The sequence below is a fragment of the Ruditapes philippinarum genome, unplaced genomic scaffold, assembly GCF_026571515.1.
Source record: "Ruditapes philippinarum isolate M1 unplaced genomic scaffold, ASM2657151v2 ctg1009_1_1_1_1, whole genome shotgun sequence".
Classification (NCBI taxonomy): Eukaryota; Metazoa; Mollusca; class Bivalvia; order Venerida; family Veneridae; genus Ruditapes; species Ruditapes philippinarum.
In genome coordinates, this window is record NW_026853088.1 from 2,779 (window position 1) to 19,161 (window position 16,383).

Consider the following 16,383-nt stretch of genomic DNA (forward strand, 5'->3'; position numbering starts at 1 on the left):
TTGGTAAATTATTTTCAAGTGTAATTAATACAAGGTTAAAAAATTGGGCTGAAAAATATAATGTCTATATTGAAGCTCAGGCGGGTTTTAGATCAAATATGAGTACTATAGATAATGTTTTTGTTTTAAATGGTTTAATATCGCATTTTATAAATCAAGGAAAACAACTTTTTTGTCTATTTGTTGACTACAGTAAAGCATTTGATTACGTTGTTAGGGAAAATCTTTGGTACAAGCTTATTCAGTTAGGGTTAAGAGGGAAAAATTTTAGATGTCATTCAATCTATGTACAAATGTGTAAAATCAAAAGTAAAGTATTTGAATAATTTAAGTAATGAATTTACATGTACACTAGGGGTAAGACAAGGTGAATGTTTGTCACCATTTCTTTTTTCTATGTTCTTAAACGACTTAGAAGATACATTTTTAAAAAGTGGTGTTGAAGGAATAGATGTAAATATGTTTAAAGTTTTCTTGTTATTATATGCGGACGATATCGTAATTTTTGCAAACTCAGCAGAAGAACTTCAACACAATATATGTCTCTTGTATGATTATTGCAATACATGGAAGTTAAAAGTCAATGTATCTAAAACGAAAGTTATGATTTTTAAAAGAGGTGGTAGACTTCCAAGTGATCTTCAGTTTTATTATGATGGTAATTTGATTGAAATTGTTAATACATTTACATATCTTGGTATTGTATTTACTTGTGGGGGATCAGTTACAAAAGCACAAACAATGTTAGCTGGACAAGCACAAAAAGCTATTTTTAAACTAAATAAATATTTATATAAATTTACGTATATTAAACCAAGGCATAAGCTAAACCTTTTTGATACATTAATTACACCTATATTAAACTACGGTAGTGAGATAATGGGTTTTACGGTTAGCCAAACAATAGAACGGGTACACTTATAATTTTGTAAAAAGATTTTGGGAGTTAAAAAAACTACACAAAATGATTTTATTTATGGAGAACTTGGTAGAATATCATTTCATTGTAGACATCTTTTCAATATTGTAAAATTTTGGATGAAAATATTGTGTAGTAATGAAAACAAATATGTTAGTAGAGTTTATAAATTGTTGAAAAGTGATATTGAAAATAACCCAAATATAGTAAACTGGTGTTCGAAATTAAAACAACTTTTATGTTCTTTAGGATTTTATGATGTCTGGTTTCAACAGAGTGTAGGAGATATTGATATGTTTCTAGCAATTTTAAAGCAACGTTTAAAGGATAATTTTGTTCAAAACTGGCATGAAAGATTACATAACTCTAGTAGAGCTTTATTTTATAGGACAATAGCAAATTTTGAGTTTCAATCATATCTAGATATTTTTAATGCAAACAAATTGTGCCAGGCTATGGTAAGATTACGAGTTTCCTCTCATAGGCTACAAATAGAGGCTGGACGTTGGTCCAGACCTACAAGAACTCCAGTTAATGAACGAAAATGTTTAATTTGTAATGTTTTAGAGGATGAATATCATTTTATAGTAGAATGTTCAATGTATACTGAATTAAGGAAACAATTTATTCATAAGAAATACTGGAAACATCCAAATATGGTAAAATTTATTGAATTGTTAAACAATGAAAATGATACAAATAGAAAGAAACTAGGAATTTTTGTATATAAATCTTTTGAAAAGAGAAATGAAATGCTATACGGTTCAGTTGAGTAATGACTTATTTTTGTTGTAAAGCTACCTATATGCATAGTTGTAAAATGTGAATTTAAAACATCGTTCTAGATAAAAAAGACATGTAGAAAATTGATATTTAATGCAATTTTCATGTTTCATGCTTAAATTTAATCCATGATTCCCGTCTTGCATTTTATTTCGGTAAGGCTGGTAGTTAAAATGGATGTAATTTGTATGTTCTTGTTATACTATATATATAAATATTGTTATTATTGTACTAAATTCATGCAAGGGTTATCTTTCCTTTTACGAGAAAGATAACATATTAGTCCATGTATCTCAATGTATATATATATATATACAAATTCTGATTGTAATTTAAGGAGAAAATAATGTTTTTCAGATTACTAGTCTTAACAAATTTTTATTAAAGTCATACTTTAAATGATATGAAATGAAATTATTAAGAATATTAAGCTTTCGTATGTCATGCTTGACCTTCTCCAATGAAAAGTTTATGTAAATCTAATATTAATTTTGTTCGCTGTATTATGCACATAAATCATGCTCATTTTGTATTGTACATGTATATATGTATGCTTGTATTGCCATCATGGGCGAATAGCCTTATGGAATAAATGAAATAAACTCTCTAATTACATGTATAATCATATCAATTAATACTGCTCGATGGCCTAGTGGTAGTAACCTACATGTAGTAGGCGCAAGCTCGAATCTCGGACAAATCCTGTGTGTAGTTTTCATAAATTGATTTTTATTATATCTTTTAACTTTATGAAACATAAGTTGATAAATCGTGTGTTTCATTTCTAGCACTTTTTTATTTCATAATTTTGATAAACAGTCAAGTTTTGCAAAATACAAAAAGTATTATAAAAGAAAACATAAAAAATCACTTTATCGAACCTACAGTCTTCAATTTGAAACTAACTTAAAATCTAACATCTTGTCATCGAGGCTTGTAAATCGAACCTACAGTCTTCAATTTGAAACTAACTTAAAACCTAACATCTTGTCATCGAGGCTTGTAAAGCAAGTGATATGATTATAATTCTATTTTATACATGTACCGTTGAACGTATGGTTTTCTTCAGCATCCGATAATTACCGACAAATTATTACCGATCATCGAATATTTGCAAAGTGACTATGAAAATATATATGCTTAATTATTGCATAAAACAATGCAATTCTACTGTAAAAGTGGTGTCTGCATAAACAAATTATTCTTATGCACTATCGAAAAAATATATTATTTAGCTGAAATCAATATGCCTGTCGTTACATACAATAAAGTTAATGTTTAATTGCCTTTCAGTGCGATAAACTATCAACACAAAGATGGTTTATTAGTTTTCTCTGTGTATCCAATACGATTCCGACCCCTACTGTCATACCGAGATTTTTCATACAAAATTACTTTGATTTGCACTTTATCAGCTGCCAACCATTCACATATTACCTGTATGTCTATCTTATCAGCCATTTGTTACTATTATAGATTTCATACCAATAACATACAACGTGTAGTCACGTGATTCTGGGAGAAACTGTTTATAATAAATAAGATAAAAAATAGAATAGGTCTCATAAGATGCAAACAACCAGATAATTTAAAAGTGTCATTTCAAATATCATGCATGATTTATTTATCATAAAATAGCAACGCTTGACACTTTAAAAAAAGAAAAAAGCATCCCTACATTCAATGACTGGTCCATAGGGATACGTCATTAATTCATTTTATAAATATTGTAACGTTGCTTTTTACGATGTCAGTATTTGAATATTTCATTTCATTTAGCAACATTATTGTATGTTTGAATTTTTGAGATTACCGAAAACAATTGTAGTCTTTAATTTTCAGTAATTGTTATGCTTTTATTTACAAAAATTAATGCCTTCTCCTACCATAGGTATAATATTAAACTGTTACAAATTTAGTCGCCGGTTTCTACCGGCGACTAATAAAAAGAAGGTGCTACAGAGTGTTGCCACATAACAAATTTTGAGAGACAGGAGGGTAGTTGTACTGCGATGAAAAATGAAGGGAAGCAACTCCTTTTTAAATGCGCCGCATAACTTGATTATCTCCCTTGTCATACTAACACAATGAAACATTTCAGGCATGTCGTTTTTGAAGACATATATTGAATAATAATAGAACTTTTATTTGAGAGGAATATACAGATATATATACAATGTATGTGGAATATGATCCGTAACATGCCAAAATGTTTCTTCTATGTAACCATAGGTAGTCCTTTCTTCCAATAATGCTGATTGTTCTCCACTATATTGTCTAATATCTATGTTCATTCTGTATCTTTTCTTACTTACTTGCAACAATGGAGGTATTTTAATACATTGCTATTTTTAGAACAACAAACTCTTTTGCTTGATTTTGGTTTAGAGATTCTACTTCACGTGCAACTTCAGTTTTGTTTATTTCTTCATTATTGCCCCCAGAAGTAATTCAAGGTATTTTCAGTATCTAATAAACCATTTTCAGTACCTTATCAACCATTTTCAAAACCTAATCAATTATTTTCAATACCTTATACTCAATCAAATATTTTCAATGACTGACCTACAATTTTAAATGCCATATCAACCAATGTCAATGCTTTATCAATCATTTTCAATGTCTTATCAACCATTTTCAAAACCTAAGCAATTATTTTCAATGCCTAATACCCAATCAACCATTTTGAATGCTTGATCTACAATTTTCAATGCCCTTTGAACCATTTTCAATACCTGATCAATTATTTTCCATGTCTAATACCTAATCAACCATTTTAAATGCTTCATCTACAATTTTCAATGCCATTTGAAAACAATTTTAAATGCCTTTTCAACCATTTTCAATACCTTATCAACTATTTTCAATACCTAATCAACTATTTTCAAAACTTTGTCAACCATTTTCAATGCCTTAACATTAGGAAACAAAATGAAGGAAACACTATTTGTATTTGACCATGATTTTTAGTTTCTGGTCATATCTCTGCTTGTCGGTCCACCTAATCAGATTTCCTTGACAACTAACCAGTATCATCTAAACATGTTAATCAAAACAATGTAAAAGAAGTGTATAAAAAATGTTCCTATCTATAACTGCAATCTCAGATAGAACTTAAAGGCAGCCACAACAAATGCAAATCTTTCCTAAGCAACCTGGCCTTAAAGTTATAAAACTTTTTTTCCGAAATCTTTCTCGAATCTCAAGATTTTCACTGGTCAGTGTACATTTTGTGGTAGTTTTTGACCAATCAAATACCTCAGGATCTAAGTTTGAGCTTAAGAGAATTGCCTTCATAACATCCAACCCTGTTCATGTTCAACCTCCAGTCATTTTGTTTCCCTAGGTGTGTTCATGTCATGGAGAGGCAGGTACAGGGCATTGGCAAATGTGTATGAAGGCAAGTATGCATGTTTCTAACGTTGGGTTTTATGATTGAGGTGGCACAACTTAGTTTGTATGAAAATATCTGACGATGTTCTGATTGATGCCGAGGGAAATTGCCCTTAAATGTGAGAGGGAAATTGCACGGTGGTAAATCATCATCACCTTTGTACTTCAAAATTAACTCTTTTAAGGGCATAGTTAGTAGCATGCCTGTGGTCTGTACTCGACAGTGAACCTTCATAAAGCACAGATTACATACATGTTCAACTTAGCTTTGAATACTTTGGGTCTTAAAATAATAAGTTAATTTAATTGGTGTTTCTAAACTTTTATTATTTTCACAGTATATATTTTTCAACAGCACAATATTTCTTTTTTTTCAATTAACATCTCACTTATATGAAAAAAATGCAATATGTTCAATGAAATAAAGATGAAATAAAACCCGATACAAATGAGAAAGTGTGACTTAAAATAACAGAATTAGCCGTCACTTTGTAAGTAATACATGTACTTACTATTTATATCAAAGTAGAAACATTAATCACCAATAGATTTGAATATTTCATGAGTAAAACATGTTCTAAAATGCTGTAAAATATATACAAATTAAATTCTAATATCACAAACATGGGCGTGAAGCAGTTCAGTTCACCCGTAAAATATTTCACCAATAAAATTTCTCAAAATGTTAAAAAACAATGGACAATATTGTAAAATAATGTTACTATTGCATGATAAAACTTTAATGAGTACTCCGACTAAAAAAATACAAACAAAAAAGAAACCATATGACCGTATTAAAATGTAAATTTCTTAACATTCATTTGGTGTGTGTTTTTAAAATTGAGTCTTCAATAAAGAGAATAAACTGCAAAAAATCTCAACAAGATTGAGTCTAAAAATAACCACATATAAATTACATTAAAATTGGCTTCTTGATTGTCTATATAAAAATTCTAAATGCTATTTTGATCAATAAAAACTCATTTTGGCTTCCAGAAAATAAAAAAAGATCAAAATAACTGATTGAACAGCCCTATAAAGTCAGTGACTATATTTCAAAGCAAGATATATTTCTTATCAAGTTAAAAAAAAAAAAATTAATCAAGAAAAATTTTTCTTACTAAAAGAATGTATATTTTAACAGTACATTTCCAAAACATTTTAAAAGAAAATGTCATGAATTATATATAGTTTGTAAACCGGTAAATAAGGTATCACAAGGTGTTGTATTCAAATCATTTATACAATTACATAGGGTAAATCGCCTATTTTTTTTTACAGAGAAAAAACCTTTCCAGAGTTCTCAGTTCCTTAGCACTTACATGTAACAAATATATATTACAATAATAAAGACATTTTACAGATGAATTAGATGCATTTTACCACCTATGCATTTCATTAGAAAAAGTTTACAACAATATTAAATAAATATTTTCATTTGACAGATATGAAGAAAGAACCCCGTAAGAACAACCCTTGTCTCTCGTCAAAACAGAATTAATTCTTTCAAGAGAGTTATCATAAGTTATTAAAACCACTTAACTATACTGTTAAGAAACATGGGTGCAAATTAAATATCACAAAATTTAAAAACCCTGAATTAAACATAATTTTTACTGGTTTTATATAGAAAAAGAAGAGTGCATTTAGGAGAATAAAAAACCTGAACTTCAGGCAAATCTCTGAAAACTTGTAGCCCATGAAGGAATTAACTATTTTTTAATTCTCTAGAAATTACAAATATTTAAACATTTGAGTGGTTACATATTCATGGCAATATTTGAAATCATTTACTAACACTGAAGATTGTTCATTTTTCAACTATTGGTGTATATTGATAGACTAAAGGTTTTTTTCTTAAAAGTCTTACAAGAGGGCCATGATTGCCCCTTTATTGCTCACCTACATCATTATTTCATTTACCTATCATCTTGTCCATGGCAAGTTAAGAGTATCAAACCCTTAATAAAAAGCTATTTTTTAGCTACACAACACTTGACCCAAGTGACTTTAAAATGAAAATTTTATGTTAGAGTGAGCCAACCAGTAGAGAGCCTGGTTAGACTGCATCTCCTTGGATGCTTAGGCTGGCCTGGCTCTACACTGGTGGCAAAGGCTTCAGTCACTTACCGTTCCAGCAAGGTTAAGGATTTTTAAGTCAACATTTGCACTATGTGCTTAGGTGAGCTAAAAATAGTATTAAAAAATGTCAACATAAAACAATGTAATGAATTATCTTTAACAACATAATATAGATAATTTCTAATGAATTTTTTTTTTAACTTTTTTTTCTGTTTTACCTTTAAAAAACATTAACAATTTTCACAACTTGCTTCAGAACATGGTACATCATTCATACTTAAAATGATACTATTCAAAACTGTCTTAATAGAAAACAAATGTGGCAAAAAACTTTCATGTTTGAACAAGATGACAGTCACTGACATTGACAGATATACCTTTCCCTGACATGCACCTATGAGCAGTCCTTATACATATAATATCTTATCATTTAAACAAAAAAATATTTGCCATAAACTGGTTGCTGAGTAAATCTTAAAGAGTCATCACAACTTTACTTTACAAAAGACAGATTATATTAATAGATTCATATTCATATCATGAAAAGACAAGCATATACATACTAGAATGTACCTCTGCTTTTTATCAATATATATATATTATATAATAGTTCTATAGTCTAAGCACTTGAAAGCTTGACACCGTGTGTCTTCTTATTAAAGTTTCAACAAGCTTTTCCATACTCTTGATCACAAGTCAATGTCACAGTCTATAATTCTATAAATAGCTACACAGCTCCATGAAACATGTCTTTATGATAGTCTGGTATTATGTTAGTGAACATCAAACTTGTGAATAGAAAACAAAACAGCGAGTTTCAAGAGATCTGAACAGTTTGGAAAGCCCCTTTTCTTCAACTTTTCTTTTTACCCACAATTCATCATGAATACCTAAAAGTTTTTTAATTATCTTCTTTAATATCAAAGATTTCTTTGTGGAGTTCCGGAAATTCTGAAATCACGTTCGCCCGTTGCATTTTCATTCCATTCAAGGCCATCGAATGCTTTCTATTCACGTTTCTAAACACAGGGATTATGCTCATCAGCCGAGCAAATTTGCTTTCATAGTCATTATGATTATTTCTCATTTCATAATACAGTGACTGTAAGAAAAGTGTGTTCAATTTTTCCACAGCCAGTATATTGGTCAGTCCCTCGCGTTCTGTAATACACAAGAGTAAAAATGAAATAATACAAATATTATGGAAATATACATCAATACAACATCTTTTCTTCCTGATTTACAAGCAACAAGAACTCTATTTAACAAATTTCTTTTAAATCTAAAGCAGATAGGAATAGAAAATATGATCACATAACATAATTGCTCATAAAAATGGCATTTCTTTTAAACTCTTTGTGTATATAATAAAATAAAAAACCCTAATCCAAGATATTTAGTGCAGATTGGACAAGAAAACACTATTAATGGGCGTTTTTACCAATCAAGGCATTTATTTAAGGGGCCAAGAATGGGCACAGTATTTCAGACAAGAATGGACACAGAGTAAAACCATAAACTTTCCTAAAGCTAATTGGACAACTTCCTCACATGAAAGAATCCAAATCCTTGGCCAGAATCCAAACACACCATGGTAAGGGGTGTGTGATTTAAAGCCTCCGGACCTTCACCACTGAGCCGTAGAGTCTCCATACTGGTAGATAATAAGATAAGAAACAACACCAAGTATTAAAACAAGTCATACCTGGACACATTATAAGGGCAGCAGAAAAGATTCCAATTTCCTCATCTGTCAATCTGAGTGGGTTCATTTTCTCGGCAACATTAAAGAACTCATCAACAAATGGACCCATTGGCATGTTCTTTATCATCATTCTGAAATATGAAAAAATAAATTAAGGTATCACACTACACACTATCACATTTTAGTTGACAAAAGACTGTCACATTTTATCTGACAACAAAATATCGCATATCAGACTACAGGCTGTCATGTCTTTCCTGACAACAAAATCTTGCATATCAGATTACAGGCTGTCACAACTTGACATGTAAGATTACAAAGTGTCAAAAAATTTCATTTTTAATATTAATGAAAGGAAAATGATAGTGATAAATTTTAACAAAACTTTCATCTATTTCTAAAATTTCTGCAAAGAAAGCATTCAAGTCCTTGAAAAGCAAATTGGTATCAAACAGTCACAATTTGAGCCGCGTCATGACAAAACCAACATTATGCGTTTGCGACCAGCATGGATCCAGACCAGCATGGATCCAGACCTGTTCGCTATCAGTTTCTCTACTTGTAATAGAGTTGCTAAGCGAACAGCATGGATCCTGATCAGACTGTGCGGATGCGCAGGCTGGTCTGGGTCCATGCTGGTCAAAAAACGCATTATGTTGGTTTTGTTGTGACGCGGCTCATTTATCTTTTAATTTCTACCTATAAATTTTGAAAATAAATACATGATTAGCAGGGATAAATTTACCTGGGGCATTTCATTTCCATGGGAGGGTCAAACATTTCCTCCTTAACATGGTCTACTAGAAGGCACATACGGCAAAGCAGAATCTCAAATGAACCTTTCTTAATAAGCACAATTTGGTCATCCTGTTGAATCTCACCAAAACCTGCAAATAATAAACATAATACCATTCTAAATACTAACACATTTTAAGAAATTTGGGCTTATTAGAATTCATGTCGCTTTATGTTTTTCCATTATATTGGATTAGAATTATTCTGTGAAAGCGTGTGATATACGTTGTCCATCTATCCATCCTGATGCAGAATAATTGGTTTTCAACTGATTGACCAATTACAGTTGCCTCCCTTGGAATGCAACACAATATTAAGATGATACATTTTTTTCTCTCAGACAATGGTATCTTGAACAGATAAAATACCCTCCCTCATAGGCACTGATATCTTTTTCAGGTACAATTCCCTTCCTCGTAGAAAATAATTTCTTGAGCTGATACCATTCCGTCCCCTACACAATGATATCTTGAGCAGGTACAATTCCCTATGAGCAAATACTATTTCCTCCCCTGTACACAATATCCTGATGAGGTAAAATTTCCTCTCTATCAATAACAAAACAATATTTTCTAAAAACATAAAATTAGAAAATGGTGAGGAATCTTACCGGGCAGTTTTTTGCAAAACTTGACAGCTTGAGTTATTTCAAACACCATATTTTTTATCATCTTTTGCCACATATGAGACGGGCTGATTGACAACTTTGACAGATCAGGCTGAAATAGAAAACAACAAAAACTTTTTAATACAACAATGTAACTCTAATCTGACATCCCTTTTTGGACTTTTCCCTGTGATTAAACAATAGCAAGATTTGTACTGTAGAATTTCTATGTTACCAAGGTAAAAATATCTATTCAAAATCCATATCAGCCACAACAAAGCCAAATGTTCTTGTGTCTAAATTTTAAAATTATGGTCACTTTTGGTCACGAAAATAAGTACTCTGTGTTTCAAAGCATTACTCCGAAAGCCTCATTGGGAAAAACAAAGAAGAAATTCAAAGTACACAATTTGGTCTTAGACTATGAAAAAGTTAGAACTTCTTTTTTGTTAGTATACTTCTTGCAGCAAATTCTCTATTTTTCAAGGTATTGACCACCTTACTTTAATGCAATAATTGTAAGGAAAGTTATGAGTATGTTAAGCAATAATTATATCAAATATGGGTTAAATCATAATCAATAGTAAGAAAATCAAAACCCACTTACATGCAAAATAACCATTTAATAAAAAAACTTTAAATGAAATCTTACCATGCCACCTCTGGTAATTTTCTCAGCAAAATTCCTATCAGCCTCGGCAACTTTTGCCCTCGTAGGCGTTACTGTCGTCAAGTGGGCCTCGGAAACTGTCTGTATCACCTGATCAATCAGCTGTTGTCGCAGTTCAGAGGGCACCTGCTTTACCTCCTCCATTATCCTTTCAATATCAATCTCATTGGCATTATCATCTGGTTCAGGCAGATGCTCCATCATCATCATATCTGAAAACATTTGAAATGACACTGATAAAAGTCAATATTCTTCAAGCATTTGAGTAATACTGATGAAAATCTATATTCTTCAAAAAAAAGTCTAAGAGCATTTAGACCACACTGATGAAAATATATATTCTTCAAAAAAAAAATCTATGAGCATTTGGGTGATACTGATGTAAAATTATTCTTTTTTTTTTTCTTTTTTTTTGTGTGAAAGAATTTAGGTGACATTGACGAAAAATTAATTTCTTCCTGAAAGCATTTGGCTGATATATAGAGAGATGAAAAATGAAATTTAGAATATATAAAAAATCTAATTAACGCTGCTGAACATTTACTTATATAGTTACATTAAAGCAGCTATTATAATGTCATTAAGTGAAAAAAATCAATTTAAAATGGCAAGGTTTTTTTTTAACAAATTTCTTCTCTTATTACTTATACTATTCATTCAAAATAGCTTATATTAAAACAAAAATATTTTTAAATCACTGAATGAGTATCAATAATAAGTATCAATGAAACTCAAGTTTTTTTATATAGGTGCATCAAGCCATATTTAATATCATTCAAATACCATAATTCATTGGCTTCAAAATTAAAACAAATTTCATTTATTTCTTTAAAAAATTCTTGAAAGACCCATACACAAGCAATATTGTTTTCCGCTACAAAATTTACTGTCAGTCACTTTTGCCTTACCGTCGTAAATTAAATGCTTTAAAATCTCTCAAAAGTGCTGTATTGATAGCTTCACCAAAACTTTCATAGTTTAGTTAACAAAATTGGGAGATCACTGAACTTGTAAAAAACCCAGTGAAAAAAAAGGAACACACATACCTGGCATGTTTCCACTCATCATTCCCGACATCATGCTTCCATCTCCCATCATCTCCATCATGTCCGGCATCATCATCATCATATCTGGCGACAGTTCCGGCATTTGAAATGGTGACGCAGCATCAGGCATTGGAGGCATTCCGCCCATCATTGAATTATTTGAATTATCAACAGATGTCATGGTCGAATAATCTCTATTATCAAGTCCAGGTTCAACTTTAATGTCTGCTGTCTCCGTCAGTTTGTCTGTAGTGTTTGTACTCGACAATGTGCGATTATTATCAACCGGCGAGGTTTTATCAGAAGTGATATTAAAATTGTCTAGGTCCTCGATAATTCCAGATTTTGAATCGATACCCAGATGGTTTTTATTCTGATTGTTTTGATCTACTACGTTTGGTGAGTGACTTGCGTTACTCTGAGGACTGCTCAATGTGCTGGACGTATATCCGGACTCGGTACCGTTTTGTTTTCCAGGTTGAACATTCTTCTTGGCTTTCTGATTGTCATTACTATTATTATTACGCTGATGCTCTCTGAAACTGACCTGTGCAGCAGACAGGAACGCTTGCATCAGTTCAGACTTGAAGGTCCCGTTCTGTTGGAGAAGTCTCTGGAGTTCAGCCATTCTGAGTTTATAAAGTTCTGCAGGTGATGGGTAGGGTGCAATAGGCACGTTGGTCTCACGTTTAGTCTCGCTACCACTCGAGTCTTTTAATCGCTTTGGTCTTCGGCCTAGCCTGGATGCTGCAAAGAGAAGAAACAAGAAATTTACTTAAGGATTTTTTTTACAATACAATAGAATATAAAATATCCTTCTCGATTCTGTGAAATGCATCTTGAAAAAAGATAATTTTCTGGTTAAATATGTATGCATTCATTCCACACAAAACCTAGAAGCAACCAATATTATCCATGCAGAATATAAATAGTAAATCTAAATTGTAAATCTCTCCATGAACTGAGAGAAAAGCGAAGTCTGAAAATCAAAATTATTAAATCATGGCTACAGTAACATGTATACAAAAAAATACAATATGAAACCACAACAATAAAAGAAACTTAACAATACTTACAGTTAGGTTTGTAACTAAACAAAACTCAACTTTTCTTTAAAAGAAAATAATATTTCTAAATTTTTATTAAGTCCGGAAAGCACAAAACTGATCATGAAGTAACTCACCTCAAAGCAAGTAAAGAATTGGGAAGAGGATGGACCTCATGCTCTTATATACCCTTGAAAAACAAAAATTCGATCAACTAACCTAGTTTTTACATGACCATCGTTCATGTACAAAACTGCTATTTTAGCAGTTTTTCCTTTCTTTAAGCGAGAGGGTAGCCTGGAGGTGTATTGTGTTAACAATACATCAACAAAACGGTCAAACAAACCACTGTTAAGGGCATTTATATAAACATAGAGGTAAAAATAGGACATAGAAGCGGTCATCTAGTTTTTCCTAGAGTACATTTCAGCTTTTATTATTTACATTTGTATATTTAGCATCACATTGCAAGCAACATCCCCTTTCTTATACAATAGACAGCTCCACCTCGATCAGCTGCTTTAATCTATATATAACAGATACTCTATAGTGGGGAATAACAACCAATGGTTCATCAGCATTACAGAAATCAGGCAGAATATGCGTGCTCAGTGGAAGAAAAGCTACGATAACTTGATAAACATTTTTTACTTTTTAGTTTAAGTACAATTCCAGACAAAGAAATAATCCTGAAACCTTGACTGATATATTTTATTCAATCATTTGGGAAAAGACGGTTGAAAGAAGAAGAAACACTTTTGAAAACATTTCAATCAGTTTTAAATAAACAACAAGTTAGTCATAACAGAATGACTAATAAAAGCAAGCAACAACAACACCTGTTCATTCATTTCTGCCTTGTAACAAAAATCAAGGTAATTAAAGATGTACCATTCTTGAATTGCTGACAAAAGCTTGAAGCACACATCATTTCATGTCATTAATTACAATACTTATGTCATCTTAGTGCAGAATGGGTTAACTCCTTATGTCATTTAATAGGAGTTGACGCCTTACTGCACTAAGGTGACAATATTGTCTTATGTTGATGCCAATCAAATTTAAAATATTGTAGTATGTTTATGCCATATGTGTCTAATTGTCTTATGTTTTTGTCATATGTGTCGAAAAATTTAATATATTGTCTTATGTTTAATTTATATAAATAGAAAATATTTTCTTAGGTTTATGCCAAATATATCTAACATATAGTCTTAAGTTTATGATAAATATTTCTCAAACATTACCCTATGTTTCTAAATTATTGTCTAGTTTATGACATTATTACTTTGTTTTAAGCTTGTGTTACAGCACAGACAAAGACAAAGTCATTAACAAATCAATCTTTTCTTCCTTTTTTGTGTGTGCAAAAGCTTCACTACTGACTTATAAAAATAGACCTCTATTTTCATTCAGAAAGTGCATATAGTGCATAAAAAGCCTCATTTCTCTTCATTCATAACAAAAAACCCAACGATCAGCTGTTCATGATGAAAATTCAGCTGTTTAGGGGTTACTATCTAGAATGTTTTATTCCCCCCATGATATTCATGAGCTGGCCACACGAGAGAATCATTTTGTTTTTCAACAAGAAACACTACCTGTACACCAGGTTGCAACACTAGAAGGGCAAGGTGTTTCAAATAGCCAGATTTAATATACAACATTATAAACCATGCGAAAACAACATGATTGTTCAGACTTCAGCATCTATAAGTATAGTGGGTGTATTTCTAGGACTCATAAGTGACTGAACTTTTGAGCTAAACAATTTTTAGGAAGTTACCTAGCTCAGCAAAAAATGTCTGGGGAGATTAATAACCTTTGGGTTGATTTGTTAGGTTGTTTTTAAAAAAATTGCTGTTAATTTAAATTGTTTCTTTATTCTAACTCCTGTACTTCTTAGTATTTTCTTAGCCCTTTTGGGGTATTTATAAAATGGCTCTTTTTGGTACTTGCAAGCACTTAAATATTTAGATGAATATATGTTGTATTTCAATTAATTCCATATCATACATATAAGCTTCCTATGTGCATTTTGGTCCAAACTCTTAATAATTAAGTGTTTTACTTAATGAATAAGTGAAAAACTTATATAATACAATTGAGAAGGGCATTTTTTTTTTTAATTTTTGTGATTTCATTGGTGGACACTAAATTCGAAAGGTGGTATGCTTTTAACCCTGCCTTATCTTTGATATCATGTTATTAGTTATGAATTTTTTTTTAATCACCAAAATATATAAAGGCCACCTTTTATGCACCTATGAATCAGAGCAACCTTGATTATCACAGTTCTTGCAATTATCTAAAGAGAGAGTGAATTATACATTATACCATTATCAGATAATTTCTAAAAGGGTGATGCATTTTACACTAGGCTGATACATTTTACACTTGCTGATAAATTTAACACTGGGCTGATACATTTTACACTTGCTGATAAATTTAACACTGGGCTGATGCATTTTACACTTGCTGATAAATTTAACACTGGGCTGATGCATTTTACACTTGCTGATAAATTTAACACTGGGCTGATGCATTTTACAATGGGCCGACAAATTTAACAATAGCTGAAGCATTTTACACTAGTCTGATGTAAATTTACTAGGCTGATGCATTTAACACTTGGCTGATATATTTAACACTTGGCTAACACATTTTTCACTGGGCTTTTGCATTTTACACTAGACTGATGCATTTTACACTGGGCTAATGTATGTAATACTGGGCTGACACACTTAACACTGGGCTGACGCATTTCACACTGGGCTGACGCACATAACACTGGGCTTTACACTGGGCTGACGCATTTTACACTGGGCTGACGCATTTTACACTGGGCTGACGCATTTTACACTGGGCTGACGCATTTTACACTGGGCTGACGCATTTACACTGGGCTGATGCATTTTACACTGGGCTGACGCATTTTACACTGGGCTGACACATTTTACACTGGGCTGACGCATTTTACACTGGGCTGACGCATTTTCACTGGGCTGACGCATTTTACACTGGGCTGACACATTTTCACTGGGCTGACGCATTTTACACTGGGCTGACGCATTTTACACTGGGCTGACACATTTTACACTGGGCTGTCGCATTTTACACTGGGCTGACGCCTTTTCACTGGGCTGACACATTTTACACTGGGCTGACGCATTTTACACTGGGCTGACACATTTTACACTGGGCCGACGCATTTTACACTGGGCTGACGCATTTTCACTGGGCTGACGCATTTTACACTGGGCTGACGCATTTTCACTGGGCTGACACATTTTACACTGGGCTGACGCATTTTACACTGGGCTGACGCATTTTCACT

The 16,383-nt window shown here is 31.9% G+C and overlaps 1 protein-coding gene across 3 annotated transcripts in view; it reads right to left on the reverse strand.

Moving 5' to 3' along the window:
* Window positions 1-5,396: 5,396 nt before the first annotated feature.
* The window catches only part of LOC132733546 (ecdysone-induced protein 75B, isoforms C/D-like), a 60,084-nt gene continuing 49,097 nt past the window's right edge, over window positions 5,397-16,383 (reverse strand). For all 3 annotated transcript variants that reach the window (XM_060720206.1, XM_060720220.1, XM_060720213.1), the window contains 6 exons: window positions 12,001-12,747; window positions 10,937-11,166; window positions 10,288-10,396; window positions 9,628-9,769; window positions 8,883-9,013; window positions 5,397-8,338 (listed from right to left, as the gene is read on the reverse strand). In XM_060720206.1, coding sequence (XP_060576189.1) covers window positions 8,079-8,338; window positions 8,883-9,013; window positions 9,628-9,769; window positions 10,288-10,396; window positions 10,937-11,166; window positions 12,001-12,747 — 1,619 coding nt within the window. In that variant the 3' untranslated portion in view covers window positions 5,397-8,078. The remainder of the gene's footprint in view (window positions 8,339-8,882; window positions 9,014-9,627; window positions 9,770-10,287; window positions 10,397-10,936; window positions 11,167-12,000; window positions 12,748-16,383) is intronic.